Source organism: Pipistrellus kuhlii, unplaced genomic scaffold (assembly GCF_014108245.1).
Source record: "Pipistrellus kuhlii isolate mPipKuh1 unplaced genomic scaffold, mPipKuh1.p scaffold_m20_p_1, whole genome shotgun sequence".
In the NCBI taxonomy this organism is placed as follows: Eukaryota; Metazoa; Chordata; class Mammalia; order Chiroptera; family Vespertilionidae; genus Pipistrellus; species Pipistrellus kuhlii.
In genome coordinates, this window is record NW_023425404.1 from 104,031,327 (window position 1) to 104,046,868 (window position 15,542).

At 40.9% G+C, this 15,542-nt stretch overlaps 1 protein-coding gene across 4 annotated transcripts in view; it reads right to left on the reverse strand.

Moving 5' to 3' along the window:
* The window catches only part of GEMIN2 (gem nuclear organelle associated protein 2), a 33,919-nt gene extending 18,994 nt beyond the window's left edge, over positions 1 to 14,925 (reverse strand). The window contains exons 1-5 of one of the 4 annotated variants that reach the window (XR_004991515.2): positions 14,733 to 14,925; positions 14,328 to 14,412; positions 11,717 to 11,806; positions 11,400 to 11,459; positions 2,382 to 2,495 (exon numbers count right to left, since the gene is read on the reverse strand). Coding sequence is in view for 3 of the 4 variants with exons in the window: in XM_036458596.2 (XP_036314489.1) it covers positions 2,382 to 2,495; positions 11,400 to 11,459; positions 11,717 to 11,806; positions 14,328 to 14,412; positions 14,733 to 14,869 (486 nt within the window). In the remaining variant the exon portion in view is untranslated. The remainder of the gene's footprint in view (positions 1 to 2,381; positions 2,496 to 11,399; positions 11,460 to 11,716; positions 11,807 to 14,327; positions 14,413 to 14,732) is intronic. The other 3 variants (XM_036458596.2, XM_036458619.2, XM_036458602.2) reach the window with 3 other exon arrangements.
* Positions 14,926 to 15,542: the final 617 nt, after the last annotated feature.

Below are 15,542 nucleotides of genomic sequence, written 5' to 3' on the forward strand. Positions count from 1 at the left end.
TATAAAACGAAACTCCTTTATTGCCTATTATAATAAAATGTTCCATGAAGTAATACCCCCAAATAATGTCTTGAAATTTGAATATGTAAATTTAAAAATAAAAAATGATTTCTGTAATTAAAATGTTAAAGTATGAAAAATTTTTAAAAAGATATTGATATTATTAATACTGTAACATAAATATGTGATACACTTGGTACGTGGCCTTGTCTGTGCCCTTGACCAGAACTGAACCTTCAACCCTTCTGTCCACACCAACACTCTAACCACTGAGAAAACTGGCTAGGGCTGATACAATCTTTTAAAAAATCTTCAGCTAGCCTTGCCTAGTATGACTTGATTGGAGCATTGTCCAACTCATTAAAAGGTGGCCGGTAATTCCCAGTCAAGGCACATACCCAAGTTGCAGGTTCCATCCGCGTTTGGGGCATATGCAGGAAGCAACCAATCAATGTTTTTCTCTCTCAAAATCAATTTTAAAAGCCAGCCCCACAAAGAATTAGTTCATTGAGTATTTTAAAAGAATCTTTAGCTAAAGCCAATATTTTCAAAAATAAAAGGCACTTGAATTAGAATGAGTTTTTTCAAACCTACTCTGATTCAAATTTTTAAATTCTATTATACTTTACAGCTTAATGCTAAAAACATTGATTATGAAAATAGCATAGACTTGTGAGAAAGTTAAAAGGACATGCACCAACCAGCATGGCTCAGTGGTTGAGCATCAACCTATGAAGCAGGAGGTCAAGGTTCAATTTCTGGTTAGGGCACATATCCAGATTGTGAGTCCAATCCCCATTGTGGGATGTTCAGGAGGCAGGCAGCTGATCAATGATTCTTTCTCGTCATTGATGTGTCTCTCTCTCTTTCCCTCTTCCTTCCTCTCTAAAATAAATAAAAATATATACATTTTTTAAAGAAGAATAGTTTGTATAAGAAACAGTGCCAAATTACTTCCCCTGGAGATCTGAAGCTATTTTTCACTCTCATCACATAAATTAGAATACCTGTTTTCCCAGCCCTGTCAACACAGTTTATCAAGCCTTCTTTGCCGATATATTACCTGAAAAAATAGCAACTCAGTATAGTTACATTTTATTACAAGTGAGTTTGTGCATCTTCTCATATAAGAACAATTTGTATTTCCTTTCTGTAAGGTCTATTTGTATTATTGGACTATTGTTTTTAATTGGGTTCTCAGTCTTTTTTAGTGATTTTTGGAGCTTTTACATTTGGGGATAATTAGTTTTAAATAGGAAAAACACAATGTGGTACCATGTAGCACACAATAAATACCTGTTCAATAGAACAGAACAACATAATATAGAGTTAGTAGTAATGCTGATGTATGCAGAGGGTTCCACACAAACATCTGCAAACTTGAGGGCAGGTGAATCCTGAAGGATAAGTAGTTGTCCACATAATTTGTGAAGCTTTATGAAATTTAAATGTACTCTCAGCAATTCCATCTCCAGAATATAAAATTTACTAAGGATTTTTAAGAACATCCCTCATCATCATGCCCTAGCTGGTTTGGCTCAGTGGATAGAGCGTCAGCCTGTGGACTGAAGGGTCCTGGGTTTGATTCCAGTCAAAGGCACATGCCTGGTTGCTGGCTCAATCCCCAGTAGGGGGCATGCAGGAGGCAGCTAATCAATGATTCTCTCTTGTCATTGATGTTTCTATCTCTCTCCCTCTCCCTTCCTCTCTAAAGTCAATAAAAATATAAATTTAAAAAAAATATCCCTCATCATGTCATGTTTTCCTGTTTCCCTGCCATTTGTCACTCACTGTTCAACCCATGACTAACGATTAAAAAAAAATACTATCTAATTAAAACGTTAATGATATGAAGCCAATCTAAAAAATGTCACAGTACGTTGTTTCAGAAACTGGGATACCAATTTTTAAATTAAAGAGTTAATACGCTATAAGTCTGGGGTTGGCAAACATTTTTTGTAAATGACTAAACTAAATATTTTAGGCTTTGCAGGCCACACACTGTCTTAGTCACATATTATTAGTTGTTTTTTTAATAAAAACCACTCTTAGCTCATGAGCTGTATAAAAAATATACTGTGGACTGGACTTGGATCAGGCTGCAGCTTGCTGATGACGGCCCAGCTGGCAGGGCACCGTGTTTGAGCGTCTACGATGAACCAGGAGGTCACGGCTCCGTTCCCAGCTGGGCACATGCCCGGGTTGCAGTCCTATTCCTGGTGTAAGGTATGTGGGAGGCAGCGGGTCAATGATTCTCTCTCAGCACTGATGTTTCTTTCTCCCTTCCTCTCTGAAATCAATAAAAATATATATTAAAAAAAAAAAAAAGAGAGATGCACTAGAACTAGAATACTTTGTTGTTTTAACTGCTTATCACCTACTTGTATAAAATCTATTCCAGGATTTTCATTTTTAGTTGGTTCAACAGCCCCTTCAGAACATAACCTTTCACCCAGACAAAATTTTTTCCAGCCTTCTTCATCTTCAGATGTTGGCTAAAAGAAAAAAAAAAAAAAATTACTTATTTCTATGTATTGTTAAAATACAGAACCGTGAAAAAAGAAATGAAGATTCTTCCATAGTTCCACCACATCAACGCAAAAATATGGTACCTGTTACGCATTAAATTATGTCCCTCCCCAAATTCAAATGTTGAAAACTTAATCCCCAGTACCTCAGGATGTGACTACATTTGGAGACAGAGCCTTTATAGAGATGATTTAGGTAAACTGCAGAAGGGGCCCAAATCCAATCTGACTGGTGTCCTTGCAAGAGGAAATTTGGACACACAGAGAGACACTGGGGTTGTGTGTGCACAGAGGAAAGACTATGCAAACAATGAGAAGACAGCATATGCAAGCCAAAGAGAGAGGCCTTGAGAGAAACCAAACCTACTGACACTTTGATATTAGATTTCTAACCTAATGAGAAAATAAATTACTATTTGTTAAGCTATCTAGTTTGTGTTATTTTGCTATGGGGGCCCTACCAAACTACTACAATGCCCAACTGGTCATACCACATGTGGGACATTTTCACTTTGGAGCATACTTTAATGGACACTAACAAGCAAGGGAATGCTCAATAAAGGATGATAAACATGGAAACTAGTGTGAAAAAGAATACCAATTAAGAATGCTAACAAGAGCGCTGGCCGGCGTGGTTCAGTTAGTTAAGCGTCATCCCCTGCACTGAGAGGCGTCAATTTGATTCCGTCAGAGAGCATACCAGGATTTCAGATCGATCCCCAGTAGGGGGCATGCAGGAGACAGCCAATCAATGCTTCTTGATGTTTCTCTCCCCTTTTCCCTTTCTCTCTCTCTAAAAAACAATAAAAACATATTTAGAAAGAAAGAAAAAAAAAAAGAATTCTAACAAGAACAAGGGAGGTTTTTTCCAGGGAAGGAGACATGATTACTATATACCTCACATACTTAATGGGCTGTCTAATCAAAGAAGAAATAGATTTATTTTACATTGCCAGAAGGAAAAAGCAGCATCAGTGGGGAGCACTTAGCCAAATATAACTATCTTAATAAAACTATTTTTATTTGTATCTGTTACTTTGCACCTTACTTTGCAAAGTTGTAGAATTTCCTCCCCTGAGGATAAATAGCTTTCATTAGATTCTCGGGATGAATATGAAACCCCTAAAAAGTTAAAAACTATTGTTCTGAAACAATGTTATCCATCTTTCTCCATTACTCTATTAGGTTAGAGATTATTTCGACAGTAGGTTGCACTAAATACACTGATTAAATACTAGAAGCCCAGTGCATGAAATTCATGCATGGGTATGGTCTAGTCCAGGGGTCCTCAAACTTTTTAAAGTGGGGGCCAGATCACGGTCCCTCAGAGAGCTGGAGGGCCGGAGTATATGAACTACTAATTCCTACTGTAACACCTCGGCTGCGCTCACTGCCCAAAAAACCTGGCGGGCCGGATCAGACTCCTCTGCGGGCCACATGTGGCCCGCGGACCATAGTTTGAAGACGCCTGGCCCTAGGCCTGCCCTGCAATCAGGGCCATCTTCCCCAGCTGCCGGCCCCACCCCCTGCCGCCACCCAACCTGGTTCCCTGTTCACCATGGGGTGATCAAAGCCTGACAGCTGCAGGGCAGGACCGAGAGGTGGGTCATTCCCACCTACTTGCCAGACCTACCCCCACCTAGGGTCACCCAGTATGTGGGGTGACTGGCAGGGCAGGGGCATTGGCCGCGTCCCCTGCTCCTCACCCCCAGTTCCCTGTTCGCACCAGGCGATGGGAGCCTGCCAGCCAGGAAAAGGCACCAAAAGTGGTCAGTATACCTCATAGTGACTGGTTGAGCGGTTGTTCTGGTCATTCTGCCATTAAACTTGCATATTACCCTTTTATTTCGTAGGATTATATAGGATAGTAGGTGCTTAATAAATGATTGGATAAGTCAATAAATAAATGTTTATATATATATACACACTAGAGGCCCAGTGCATGGATTTGTGCACCAATGGGGTCACATGGCCTGGCCTGCCCTCTTGAAATCTGGGACCCCTTGGAGGATGTTGGGGAGCAAGTTGTGGCCCATTCCCCCACAGGCCAGGCCAAGGGACCCCACCAGTGCACAATCGGGTTCAGGGAGGGAAGATTCCAGGGCATGTCCAGCCCATCTTGCCCAATCCCAATCAGCCAGACCCCAGCAGCAGGGTAACATACCAGGAGAGTCTGCCCCCTGGTGGTCAGTGTGTGTCATAGCAACTAGTCAAATAGAATGAATGGTCACTTAGAATATTGGGCTTTTATTATATAGAATACTAGAGGCCCAGTGCATGAAAGTTCATGCATTGGAGGGGGTGGGGGTCCCTCAGCCTGGCCTGCCCCCTCGCACAGTGCAGGAGCCCTCAGAGGCAGGAGGTGACCCTGCGATCAAGGGAAGGCGACACCCAATCACACCTATGCTACTGCCATTGCCAACAGCACAAGCCTCAGCCAGCCCTGGTTACCTGAGCCTCAGGCAGCCCTGGGCAGTTGGGCAGCTGCCATCCAAGGCTTGCCTGTGTCTCAGGCCAGTCCTGGGCAGTCGCCATCCGAGACCTGCCTATACCTTGGACCAGCCCTGGGCAGCTGAGGGGACTGGGGGACTCCGGAGGCAGGAGCACAGCGGGGCTGAGGGGACTGGGTACCGCCAACTTGTGGCTGTGGGCCCTGCCACCTTTGAGGTTGGGGCAGTCAATTAGCATATTCCCTCCTATTGGCTATGGGCGCTGCCATCTTTGAAGGTATGGTAGTCAATTAGCATGTTCCCTCTTTATTAGATAGGATTTTAAATATGTCTTTATTGATTTCAGAGGAAAGAAGAGAGAGAGATACAGAAGCCTCAATGATGAGAGAGAATCATTGATTAGCTGCCTCTTGCACGCTCCCTACTGGGTATTGAGCCCACAACTCAGGCATGTGCCCTGACCTGGAATCAAACCTGGGGTCTTTCAGTTTGCAGGCTGACACTCTCTCCACTGAGCCAATCTGGCTAGGGCTAAATGTTTATATTTACATAGTTGACACCAGAGTGTTTTATTATTTTCATATTTATATTTTCCATGGTGAACCTGTTTTCTATATACGATATATAAAAGCCTAAGTGACTGAACGACTGGTCACTATGACCACCAGGGGGCAAATGCTCAATGCAGGAGCTGCCACCTGGTGGTCAGGGCACTCCCACAGTGGGAGCACCGCTCAGCTGACCGACAGGCACCAGACATTAGGCTCAAGTCTGGCAAGCTCAGCTGCAGTGTCACAAGCCTCTCCCACCTCTGCAACAGTGCTGCTGAACAGCAGTGGCAGCAGGAGCAGCTCGGGCTCCTTCCTGGCCACCTGCCACCTTGCGCACTTCTACACCCCTCAGGGAATGTTGGATTGCCAGTTTTGATCCAACCCCCACAGGCCTGGCCAGATTGTGAGAGGGTGCAGGCCAGGCTGAGGGACCCCACCAATGCACAAATCTATGTACCAGGCCTCTAGTTATTACATAATATTCCTGTGTTGGTGGATCATAATTTATTGAATCAATTATGTTAGGTCATTTCATTTTTAAGAAAATTATATCATCATAATGTTACTGATGTGACTTCTTTTTTGAATTAGTAAACATGTACACAGTCCTTACTCTTGAGTAAGAAAAAAATATATCTACCTACCTGCCCCACCTCCTTTTTTACTATGAGCTTCACAGCTTAGAGAAAGGCTTTAGAGTAGGGGTGTCGAACTCAATCAGAGAAGGGGCCAAAAATCTAAAATCCAGCCTAAATCGCGGGCCAAATGGTTTACTGAACAGTCATAAACTGTCATTGTGATGGAAACGCAGTGGAGTGCAGTGATGACAGCGCGGTGCGGGCCACATTGCAAGGCCTGGCGGGACGGATTTGGCCCGCGGGCCTTGTGTTTGACACATGTGCTTTAGAGGAAGACAACATTCAGTGGCTCCCAGCTATACTTTTAAAAAACAATTAACTATTTAAATCAAAACCATCTTTATTATTTACAGAGCAGCCTGCCATCAGGGACACCTATATGGGGGTCCCTAAGGACAGAAGAATATTTATATTGGGGTCAGGAAGGTCCCAGCTATATCTTTGATGAGTTAAATAGTCTTGGGCAAGTGATGCTAGTTCTTTCACTCTTTTAAGAGAGAACTTCCAACTGGTATGGAGAGGCCATATATTGATCTCAGCTTTCAGCTGGTAGTCTCAGGAAGATTATGCAAGTGGCCTCTTCCATTTAGGCCAATTTGTTACCATATCAAAATGTTGGGAAAAAACTACCTCGAAGCAGCTTCTAAAATTTGAAATCTATGAACCTAAAACTGAGCAAAATTATGTGTATAGGTGCATTTTGTCCCTCTGCAGATGAATAGCTTTCATTTGGTTTTCAGGAAAAATATGAGACTCCCTAAAAGGTTAAAAGTATTGCCTTGGTGTACATCTGAAATTAATATTATATCGTATATAAACTATAATTGAAATATAGATTTTAAAAAAGGGGGGAAGCCCAGCTGTTGTGGCTCAGTGGTTGAGCATCAACCTATGAACCAGGAGGTCACAATTTGATTCCTGGTCAGGGCACATGTCTGGGGTGCGGGCTTGATCCCCAGTGTACAAGAGGCAGCCTATCAGTGACTCTCATCACTGATGTTTCTATCTCTCCCTCTCACTTCTCTGAAATCAATAAAAACATTAAAAAAGTAAAAAGAGGGGGAATATATAAAGTAAAAATTAAAAGCCTTTCACAAAAAAAGAAAAATATTGCATTGGAACAACTCCCTTTTTTATTAGGTAGTCCAGATATATCATATCTACCGAGGAGCTTAATATTATATCTAAGCTAATAAAATGAAGGAAATACTTTCCAATATGCATAACAAACTTCACTAAAATGCCACTAGTACTGGCACCATTATCTCATCAGGAAAACCCGATAAGTATTACTCAACTTTTTGGTAAATACTGAAAATGTATTTATTTCCTAAAAATCAAATATCTAGAAGGACCTTTAGAAACTTATAGCAGCTTTGCTCACTGGTTGGAATGTGAGTCCCAGGCACCAAAGAGTCTTGGGTTCAATTCCCAGTCAAGGGCACATAAATGCCTGGGTTGCAGGGTCAATCCCCAGGTCCAGTGGGGTGCTTACAGGAGGCAATCAATAGATGTGTCTCTCAAACATCAATGTTTCTCTCTCTCTCTCCCCATACCCCTCCCATTTCCCTTCCACTCTCTCCAAGGCTGCTAGGAGGGGCGGAGGCACAAAAGGGCTGGCCAGTTACCCACAGATGGCAACTGAAGACCTAGAGAGATATCTCAGCTGTGGGGGAGGAGGGTGCCATGGAAAACTGGGATCTAACGTGGAAGCTGGGCTCCCCAGCTGAGAGCACCAAACTGAGGAGGGTACCCACATAGCATCTGGCAGTGAAAAGTAGCAGGGTGCTCTCTGCTAGGGAGTAATAGCTGAAAATTCTGGCACCCTTCTAAAGGTCCAGAGCACAAAAATTCCCTGTGGAGCCACCCACCTCGTGCTTTGGCAAAGGGAGGGTGGAGTGGACTGAAGCTGTGGACTTGGGGGATAGAGCTCAGAAGGCAGACACCCCATTTCCTGGGCTGAGTCATTCCCTCACACAGCCATCTTTTCCACATAGACATCTTCCTTGTCTTGGGGAAGACAGTCCACATACCCTATTATAGTGGTTAGCAAACTCATTAGTCAACAGAGCCAAATATCAACAGTACAACGATTGAAATTTCTTTTGAGAGCCAAATTTTTTAAACTTAAAATGCCACTTCTAATGCCACTTCTTCAAAATAGACTCGCCCAGGCAACGGTATTTTGTGGAAGAGCCACACTCATGGGGCCAAAGAGCCGCTAGTGGCTGGTAAGCCCAGTTCTGAGGCTACTTAAAGCGATTAAGTAACAATCAGCCTCCGGGCTGAAACAACTTCCTCATCCTGTTGGAAAAAAACTCTCACCACACCTAAGGACGATTTCCTGGGGGCAAGTCGGAATCCTATTAATTTGTAGATAGAGGCAATCACTGAAGGCTAGAGTCTTTGCTTGATCTAATTAGTCAGAAACAGCCTTTAACACTGCCTTGCACTAGAGATTGAGAGATATAGAGGACCTAAAACATAGTAACAAACCCAAACGGACAACCAAAATGAGGAAACAAAGAAACACCCCCCAAATGAAAGAACCAGTGAAATCTGAAATGGAGTTCAGAGTAATTATATTAAAAATGTTTAACAGTATGAAAAAAGACATAGTAACTATGAAAGAAGAACAGTCTGAGATAAAGAATGACATAACACAAATAAAGAATACATTGGAGCCGAAACCGGTTTGGCTCACTGGTTTGGCTCAGTGGATAGAGCGTCAGCCTGCAGACTGAAGGTTCCCAGGTTCTATTCCGGTCAAGGGCATGTACCTTGGTTTCGGGCATATCCCCAGTAGAGGGTGTGCAAGAGGCAGCTGATCGATGACTATCTCTCTCCCTTCCTCTCTGTAAGAAATCAATAAAATATTAAAAAAGAAAAAAAGAAAAGAAAAAAAGAATACATTGGAAGGAATACACAGCAGATTAGGGGAAGCTGAGGATCGAATCAGTGAATTAGAAGACAGAGTTGAAAATATCACTCAATAAGAAAACCAGAAAGAAAAAGAAAAAAAATTAAAAAACAGGAGGGCAGTTTAAGGAGCTTTTGGACAATGTAACAATATTAGAATAATAAGTGCACAGAACAGGCAGAAAGGGTGAAAGGAATAGAGAAGGTGTTTGAAGAAATAATGGTAGAAAACTTCCCTAAGCTGATAAAGGAAAAAGTCACAGAAGTTCAGGAGCCACAGAGAATTCCAAACAAGAAGAATCCAAATAGACCCAGGCCCAACACATTATAATTAAAATGCCAAAAATTAAAGACAAAGAGAGAATCTTAAAGGCAGCAAGAGAAAACTGTTACCTACAAATGAGTTCCCATAAGGCTGACATTTAATTTCTCATTAGAAACTACAGGCCAGAAGGGAATGGCATGAAGTACTCACGGTAATGAAAAGCAAGTATCTGAGAGCAAGATGACTATATCCAGCAAGGCTATAATTCAAAATAAAGAGCTTCCCCAACAAAAAAAGGCTAAAAAGGTGAGTACATCACCACCAAATCAGCAATACAAGAAATGCTAAAGGGATTGCTGAGAAGAAGAGAACAGAGGGAGAATCCTAGCCATACAGAATTGAAATGGCTATAAGTACCTCTCAATAATAACCCTAAATGTAAATGGATTAAATGCTCCAATCAAAAGGTGTAGGGTAGCTGAATGGATACAAAAACATGACCCAACCATATGCTGTCTACAAGAGACCCAACTCAAAACAAAAAAAATAAACACAGGATGAAATGAAGGAATGGGAAAAAATTTTCCATGCAAATGGAAAAGAGAAAAAAAAAGCTGGAGTAGCAATACTCATATCTGACAAAATGGACTTAAAAGCATCATGCTAAGTGAAATAAGCAGGTCAAAAAAAGATAAATATCATATGATCCACTCATTTGTGGAATATAAACAGATGAACAAAAATAGAAGAAAAGGATGGGGAGGGGGGAATATTCTAGAATATAATAGAAGTAATCCTATTATTTGCAGATTTTTAATATTTCCTACAACTTTTATGATATACTATGCAAGTACAGTTTTGGTAATATTACTATACTTAAAATCCTTTTATTCTTGAAATATTAATGCTTATTGCATGTCATATTATATGTAAAATCATTTTTCTTGAAAAACTGGTGTTTATTGCATGTAACATTATATTTAAAATCGCTTTTCTTGAAGATATTGTCTATTGCATGTAACATTATTATATTTAAGATAATTTTTCTTTAAAAAAAATAATTAATTAATTATGGTATCACATAATTGTCCTCATCCCTCCATTCCCATCCCAAAACCCTCCCCACGTATGCCTCACCCTCCTGTTGTTCATGGCCACTGGTTAGGCTTATATGCAAAGATCATTTTTCTTAAAAAATTAAAGTTTATTACATGTAACATTATATTTAAATTTGTTATTCTTGAAATTAAAAAAATGAAAAAAAAATCAATGGAAATAATATCCTTGGGCAAGGATTATCAATAACAAAATAAACAACTTTGTGGAGGCCTAACAATTATCTATCCAAAATCTCCTTAAAAAAAAAAAAAAAAAAAAGCCCAGCTGGCATGGCTCAGTGGTTCAGTGTCGACCTATGTACCAGAAGCTTGTGGTTCGATTCCAGGTCAGGGCACATGCCCAGGTTGTGGGCTTGATCACTGTTGGGGGACATACAGAAGGCAGCCAATCAGTTATTCTCTCTCAGAGTTGTTTCTATCTTTCTTTCCCTCTCCCTTCCTCTCTGAAATCAATAAAATATATTAAAAAAAAAAAATCTCCTAGCCGAAACTGGTTTGGCTCAATGGATAGAGCGTCGGCCTGCGGACTGAAAGGTCCCAGGTTCGATTCCGGACAAGGGCACGTACCTTGGTTGCGGGCACATCCCCAGTGGGGGTGTGCAAGAGGCAGCTGGTCGATGTATCTCTCTCATCGATGTTTCTAACTCTCTATCCCTCTCAATTCCTCTCTGTGTAAAAATCAATAAAATATATTAAAAAATAAAAATCTCCTAAAATGCTGTGGATCAAAACAGATATGAAATAACAACCTGCATTACTGATTCTATACTTTTAAGGCCACTAAAATAATGGAATTGTTACTATTAAGTGTAGACGGGAGGAAAAAGAAAGTAATATGGACTAAGTAAATAATTCTTTAAAGACTGGAAGTAAATATGGACTATTTCAAATAAGTACACACTTTGCAATGAAAACAAGAAACTTACATACCATGGTCACATTACTATCCAACTGTTGTGATTTCCAGTGACTTCTATGTCTGTTCACACTCTATAGGAAGAAGAGTTAGACACTGAGCTTCAGAGAACGGATGACTGAAAAGAAATCAATTGTTGTACAACATTCTAAAGCTTGGGAAATATGTTTCAAACTGTATTATGTCTAATGATTATAATAATTTGGTAATTAATTCATAAATATTCTTTTCTTTACAGTTCACAATAAAAAATCTTACTTTTTGAACTAAAGTCTAAATGCAGAAATAAATCTGAGGGATTAATTTTATTAAATAATTAAAGTACACTGACCTGTCGAATAGTTGAAAATTGTGCCACTTGTTGCTGTTGCCACTGAAGTGTGGGGGAATAGCCTTGAGGAGCAGGTTGGCATCCTGAAAGCTAGAGATCAGTTTGTAATTTTTAGAACCAACGTTAGTGTTGTAACTAGCATCTCAGGCCTCTGAGAAGTAAAATCAACATGAACACTGAATAATACAGTAAATAATTAAGACTATAAAAATGTACTTTTTGCTGATGATGTAACAAAAGTAGGTAGGCATTTCACTTATTGTCTGAGTTTAAAGTGTTAGGAGCCCTGGCCCACGGGGCTCAATCGGTTGAGTTTCACACCATGAAACAAAAGGTTGGTTTGATTCCTGGTCAGGGTACGTGCCCAATTTGTGGGTTCCATCCCTGGTTAGGGTGTATGCAACCGATCAGTGTTTCTCTCTCCCTCTCCCTTTCTCTCTAAAATAAATAAAAGCATTATTTAAAAAAATAAAATGTTAGGAAAAGATCCTTATTTAGTCACTTTAATAAAAGCAATCTGGAATGTTTATAGTTGTAATATCTAAGAAATCTACATGATATGAGCACTAAAGATATAATCTAGTCCTACCTTTCTAGAATAGCAAAAGTCTGAAACAAAAAGATAAGCCCCAAATAAACAATTTCAGTATAGGCAGAACGTACTCAAATAATTTAAGATATTTGATCCTGAAAGGTCTACTTTTATTTCCTAAAACAATACATAATTCACAATTGATCACATATTGCCTTGAAATGAAACTTAGTACAGCCCTAGCCAGTTTGGCTGTGGATAAAGCATCAGTCTATAGACAGAAGGCTCCTGGGTTCCATTCTGATCAAGGGCACATGCCCAGGTTTCGGGCTTGATGCCCAGTAAGGGGTGTGCAGGAGGCAGCTAATCAATGATTCTCTCTCGTCATTGATGTTTCTATCTCTCTCTCTCTCCCTTCCTCTCTGAAATCAATAAAAATATATTAAACACACACACACACACACACACACACACACACACAAAAAAAAACAAATTTAGTGAGGTCACTTTTTAAAGCCAGGTATATAAAGCATTATCTTCCATCAACTAAAAAAATACTTATATGAAACACTGAGTGTCTGAATTAAAGTGTGCTAATTATAAACATCAAATAAAGGAATTACTTAGAACACATGTGTCAAACACAAGGCCCTCGGGCCAAATCTGTACCGCCAGGCCTTGCAATGTGGCCCGCACCGCGCTGTCATCACTGCACTCCGCTGCGTTTCCATCACAATGACAGTTTATGACTGTTCAGTAAACCATTCGGCCCACGATTTAGGCTGGATTTTAGATTTTGGCCCCTTCTCTGATTGAGTTCGACACCCCTAACTTAGAACATAAAAGGAAAAGGATTTATCACAATTTAAAACTGTTCTTCTGCCCTAACAGGTTTGGCTCAGTGGATAAAATGTTGGCCTGCAGACATAAAGACCCCAGGTTTGATTCTGATCAAAGGTATGTACCGTGGTTGCAAGCACATCCCCAATTTGTGGAGTGTGCAGGAAGCAGCTGATTGATGTTTCTAACTCTATATCTCTCCCTTCCTCTCTGTAAAAAATCAAAAAAAAATATTAAAACAAAATAAAACTGCTGCTCTCCTTTGACTTTAAATTAAATTCACATTCTCAAGAGAGACCTTCTGTGACTATCTAAAGCAGTTCTCCTGTTATTTACTGGTCATTATGTATGTTAATTTTCTTCACACAGCAGTCACAATATATAATGACTTAATTTGTTCATTTAACATCTGTCTTCCTCAGGAGAGTGCAAATTCTATAAGGATAGGGGCCTTTTCTGTCTCATCCTCTGTTTATTCCCAGTGCCAGACACAACCTAGCTGGTTAGTAATATATGTGCTGGATAAGTGAATGAAAATGTTCAGTATACAAGTAGTTAAAAAAAGGTTAAGATATATGGGTTTTTTTTTCTTATAAACAAAATCAAAAACACACCCAGTCAAAATCTGAACATAACCAATTTGCAGCAAACTATACTAAAATTAAATAGTACCATAAAAATTATGAAGATAACTGGACAAGTTTACTTAAGAATAAAGGTTATGCCCTGCCTGTGTTGCTCAGTGGTTGAGTGTATGAACCAGGAGGTCAGAGTTGATTCTCAGTCAGGACAAATGCGCATCTCGGGCTTGATCCCCAGTAGGGCATGCAGGAGGCAGCCCATCAATGATTCTCTAACTATTGATGTTTCTACCTCTCTCCCCCTCCTTTCCTCTCTGAAATCAATAAAAATATATTTAAAAAAATAAAAAGAATAAAGGTTAGCATAAAGGGCTAATTTAAAGATTTCCTTAGGATTGGATCTTGTCCCCTAAGTATGAAGAGCAAATCTCTACAAATGCCAGGGTTACTGAGAGCTTCTTGTGGCAGTAAAAAAGGCAACTGTCCTTTTGGAGGAAAAAATACAAGCAAATGTCTAACTTATCAGGGAGTAGCGGTCAAATGCTACAAACATCTTCACTGATAGATACTGTTGGATACCATAGGAAGAACCTTGGACTTTTAATTTGGGGGGGGGGGGGGGGGGTTAAAAAATTCCCAGACGGGTAATAAAACTCACAGAAACATTCACACTTTGCTTCCTTTTCAACTTCTTTGGGTCAATTTGAGCTACCACAACGTCTGGACACTGAGCGGCTTCGATCCTACAAGTAAGTAATAAATGCAAGAAATGTGATTACAGGTGCTTTGCTCATGTGTAATCAAACAAGCTATCCGTTTCTACAGTTCATTATGAAATCAGAAAAACATAGTTCAGAACTACAACTGAGGCACTGACCGATCTACTTCTTAAATTATCCTGTCATGGGTCCTCAAGTTTAATTATAAGTAAGTTCACAGAAGCTCGCCCACGTAAAGTCATAGTCAAGCGACCCGGCCCCGGCCCCCGGCGGCTGGACCGGCGTGCGGCGCCCGCGGAGGGCACGGGAAGGCGCCCGCCCCCCGCCCAGGCCGAATCACTCACTGGACCCGCCTCAAGTATTCCTGAGGCGTCCTCGGAGGCATGGAGGGGTCGAAACCTTCTGTCAAGTCGCAGGGCTCCACTGGCAACAGCCGGGGCATCAGCTCTTCCACTGCAGACTCGGCGGGCACCCACGCCATGGCTCGCAACCCAGCCGGTCCCGCCTCCGGGTCACGGCGCAGGCGCACGAGCAGGCGCTTTGGCGCGGAGCGGAGCCCGCGCGGCCGGCGGGACGTGGTTGCGCATGCGCAAACCTGCGCCCTGCTCTAAGGCTCCTCCGTGCTGCGAAGACTAAGAATTTAGCTCCCGGCGGCAGCGGTTCTGAAGTGTTTCTACGTATGCACTCTTATACCCTCTGTACTCGTTCCTAAGGTTCGGGTAAAACTGAGGATTAACAACTTTTTATGCACCGCTAGTAGTGAGGGGTCCCAAAGTGTTGTTGTTTTTTTTTTAAATTAGTGAGCAATATCACTGTAATTATCCTTTATTGACCTCTAAATTCTTAAACCCCTAGTAGGTCACATACATCTCCTCATTTACTTTTTTACAGCCTTTTGAAGTAGATGGTATTATCCCGGTTTTGAAAGGGAGGAAATAGACCTAAAGAGAGTACAAGTACTCCCAACAGTGACTCCCTCCCAAAGGGGAAGAAAAGCCAATTCCCACCCAGGTTTGTCTGAAAACAAATGAACAAAAGTTTAATTTTCTTAGGAATCTCTTGTGCTTGGCTACTTCAAAGATCATTTTATATTTATCTAAAGTGGATATTACTCCTAGAATAACCATTCGTTTTTTCTTTTATTTTTCCCCCCC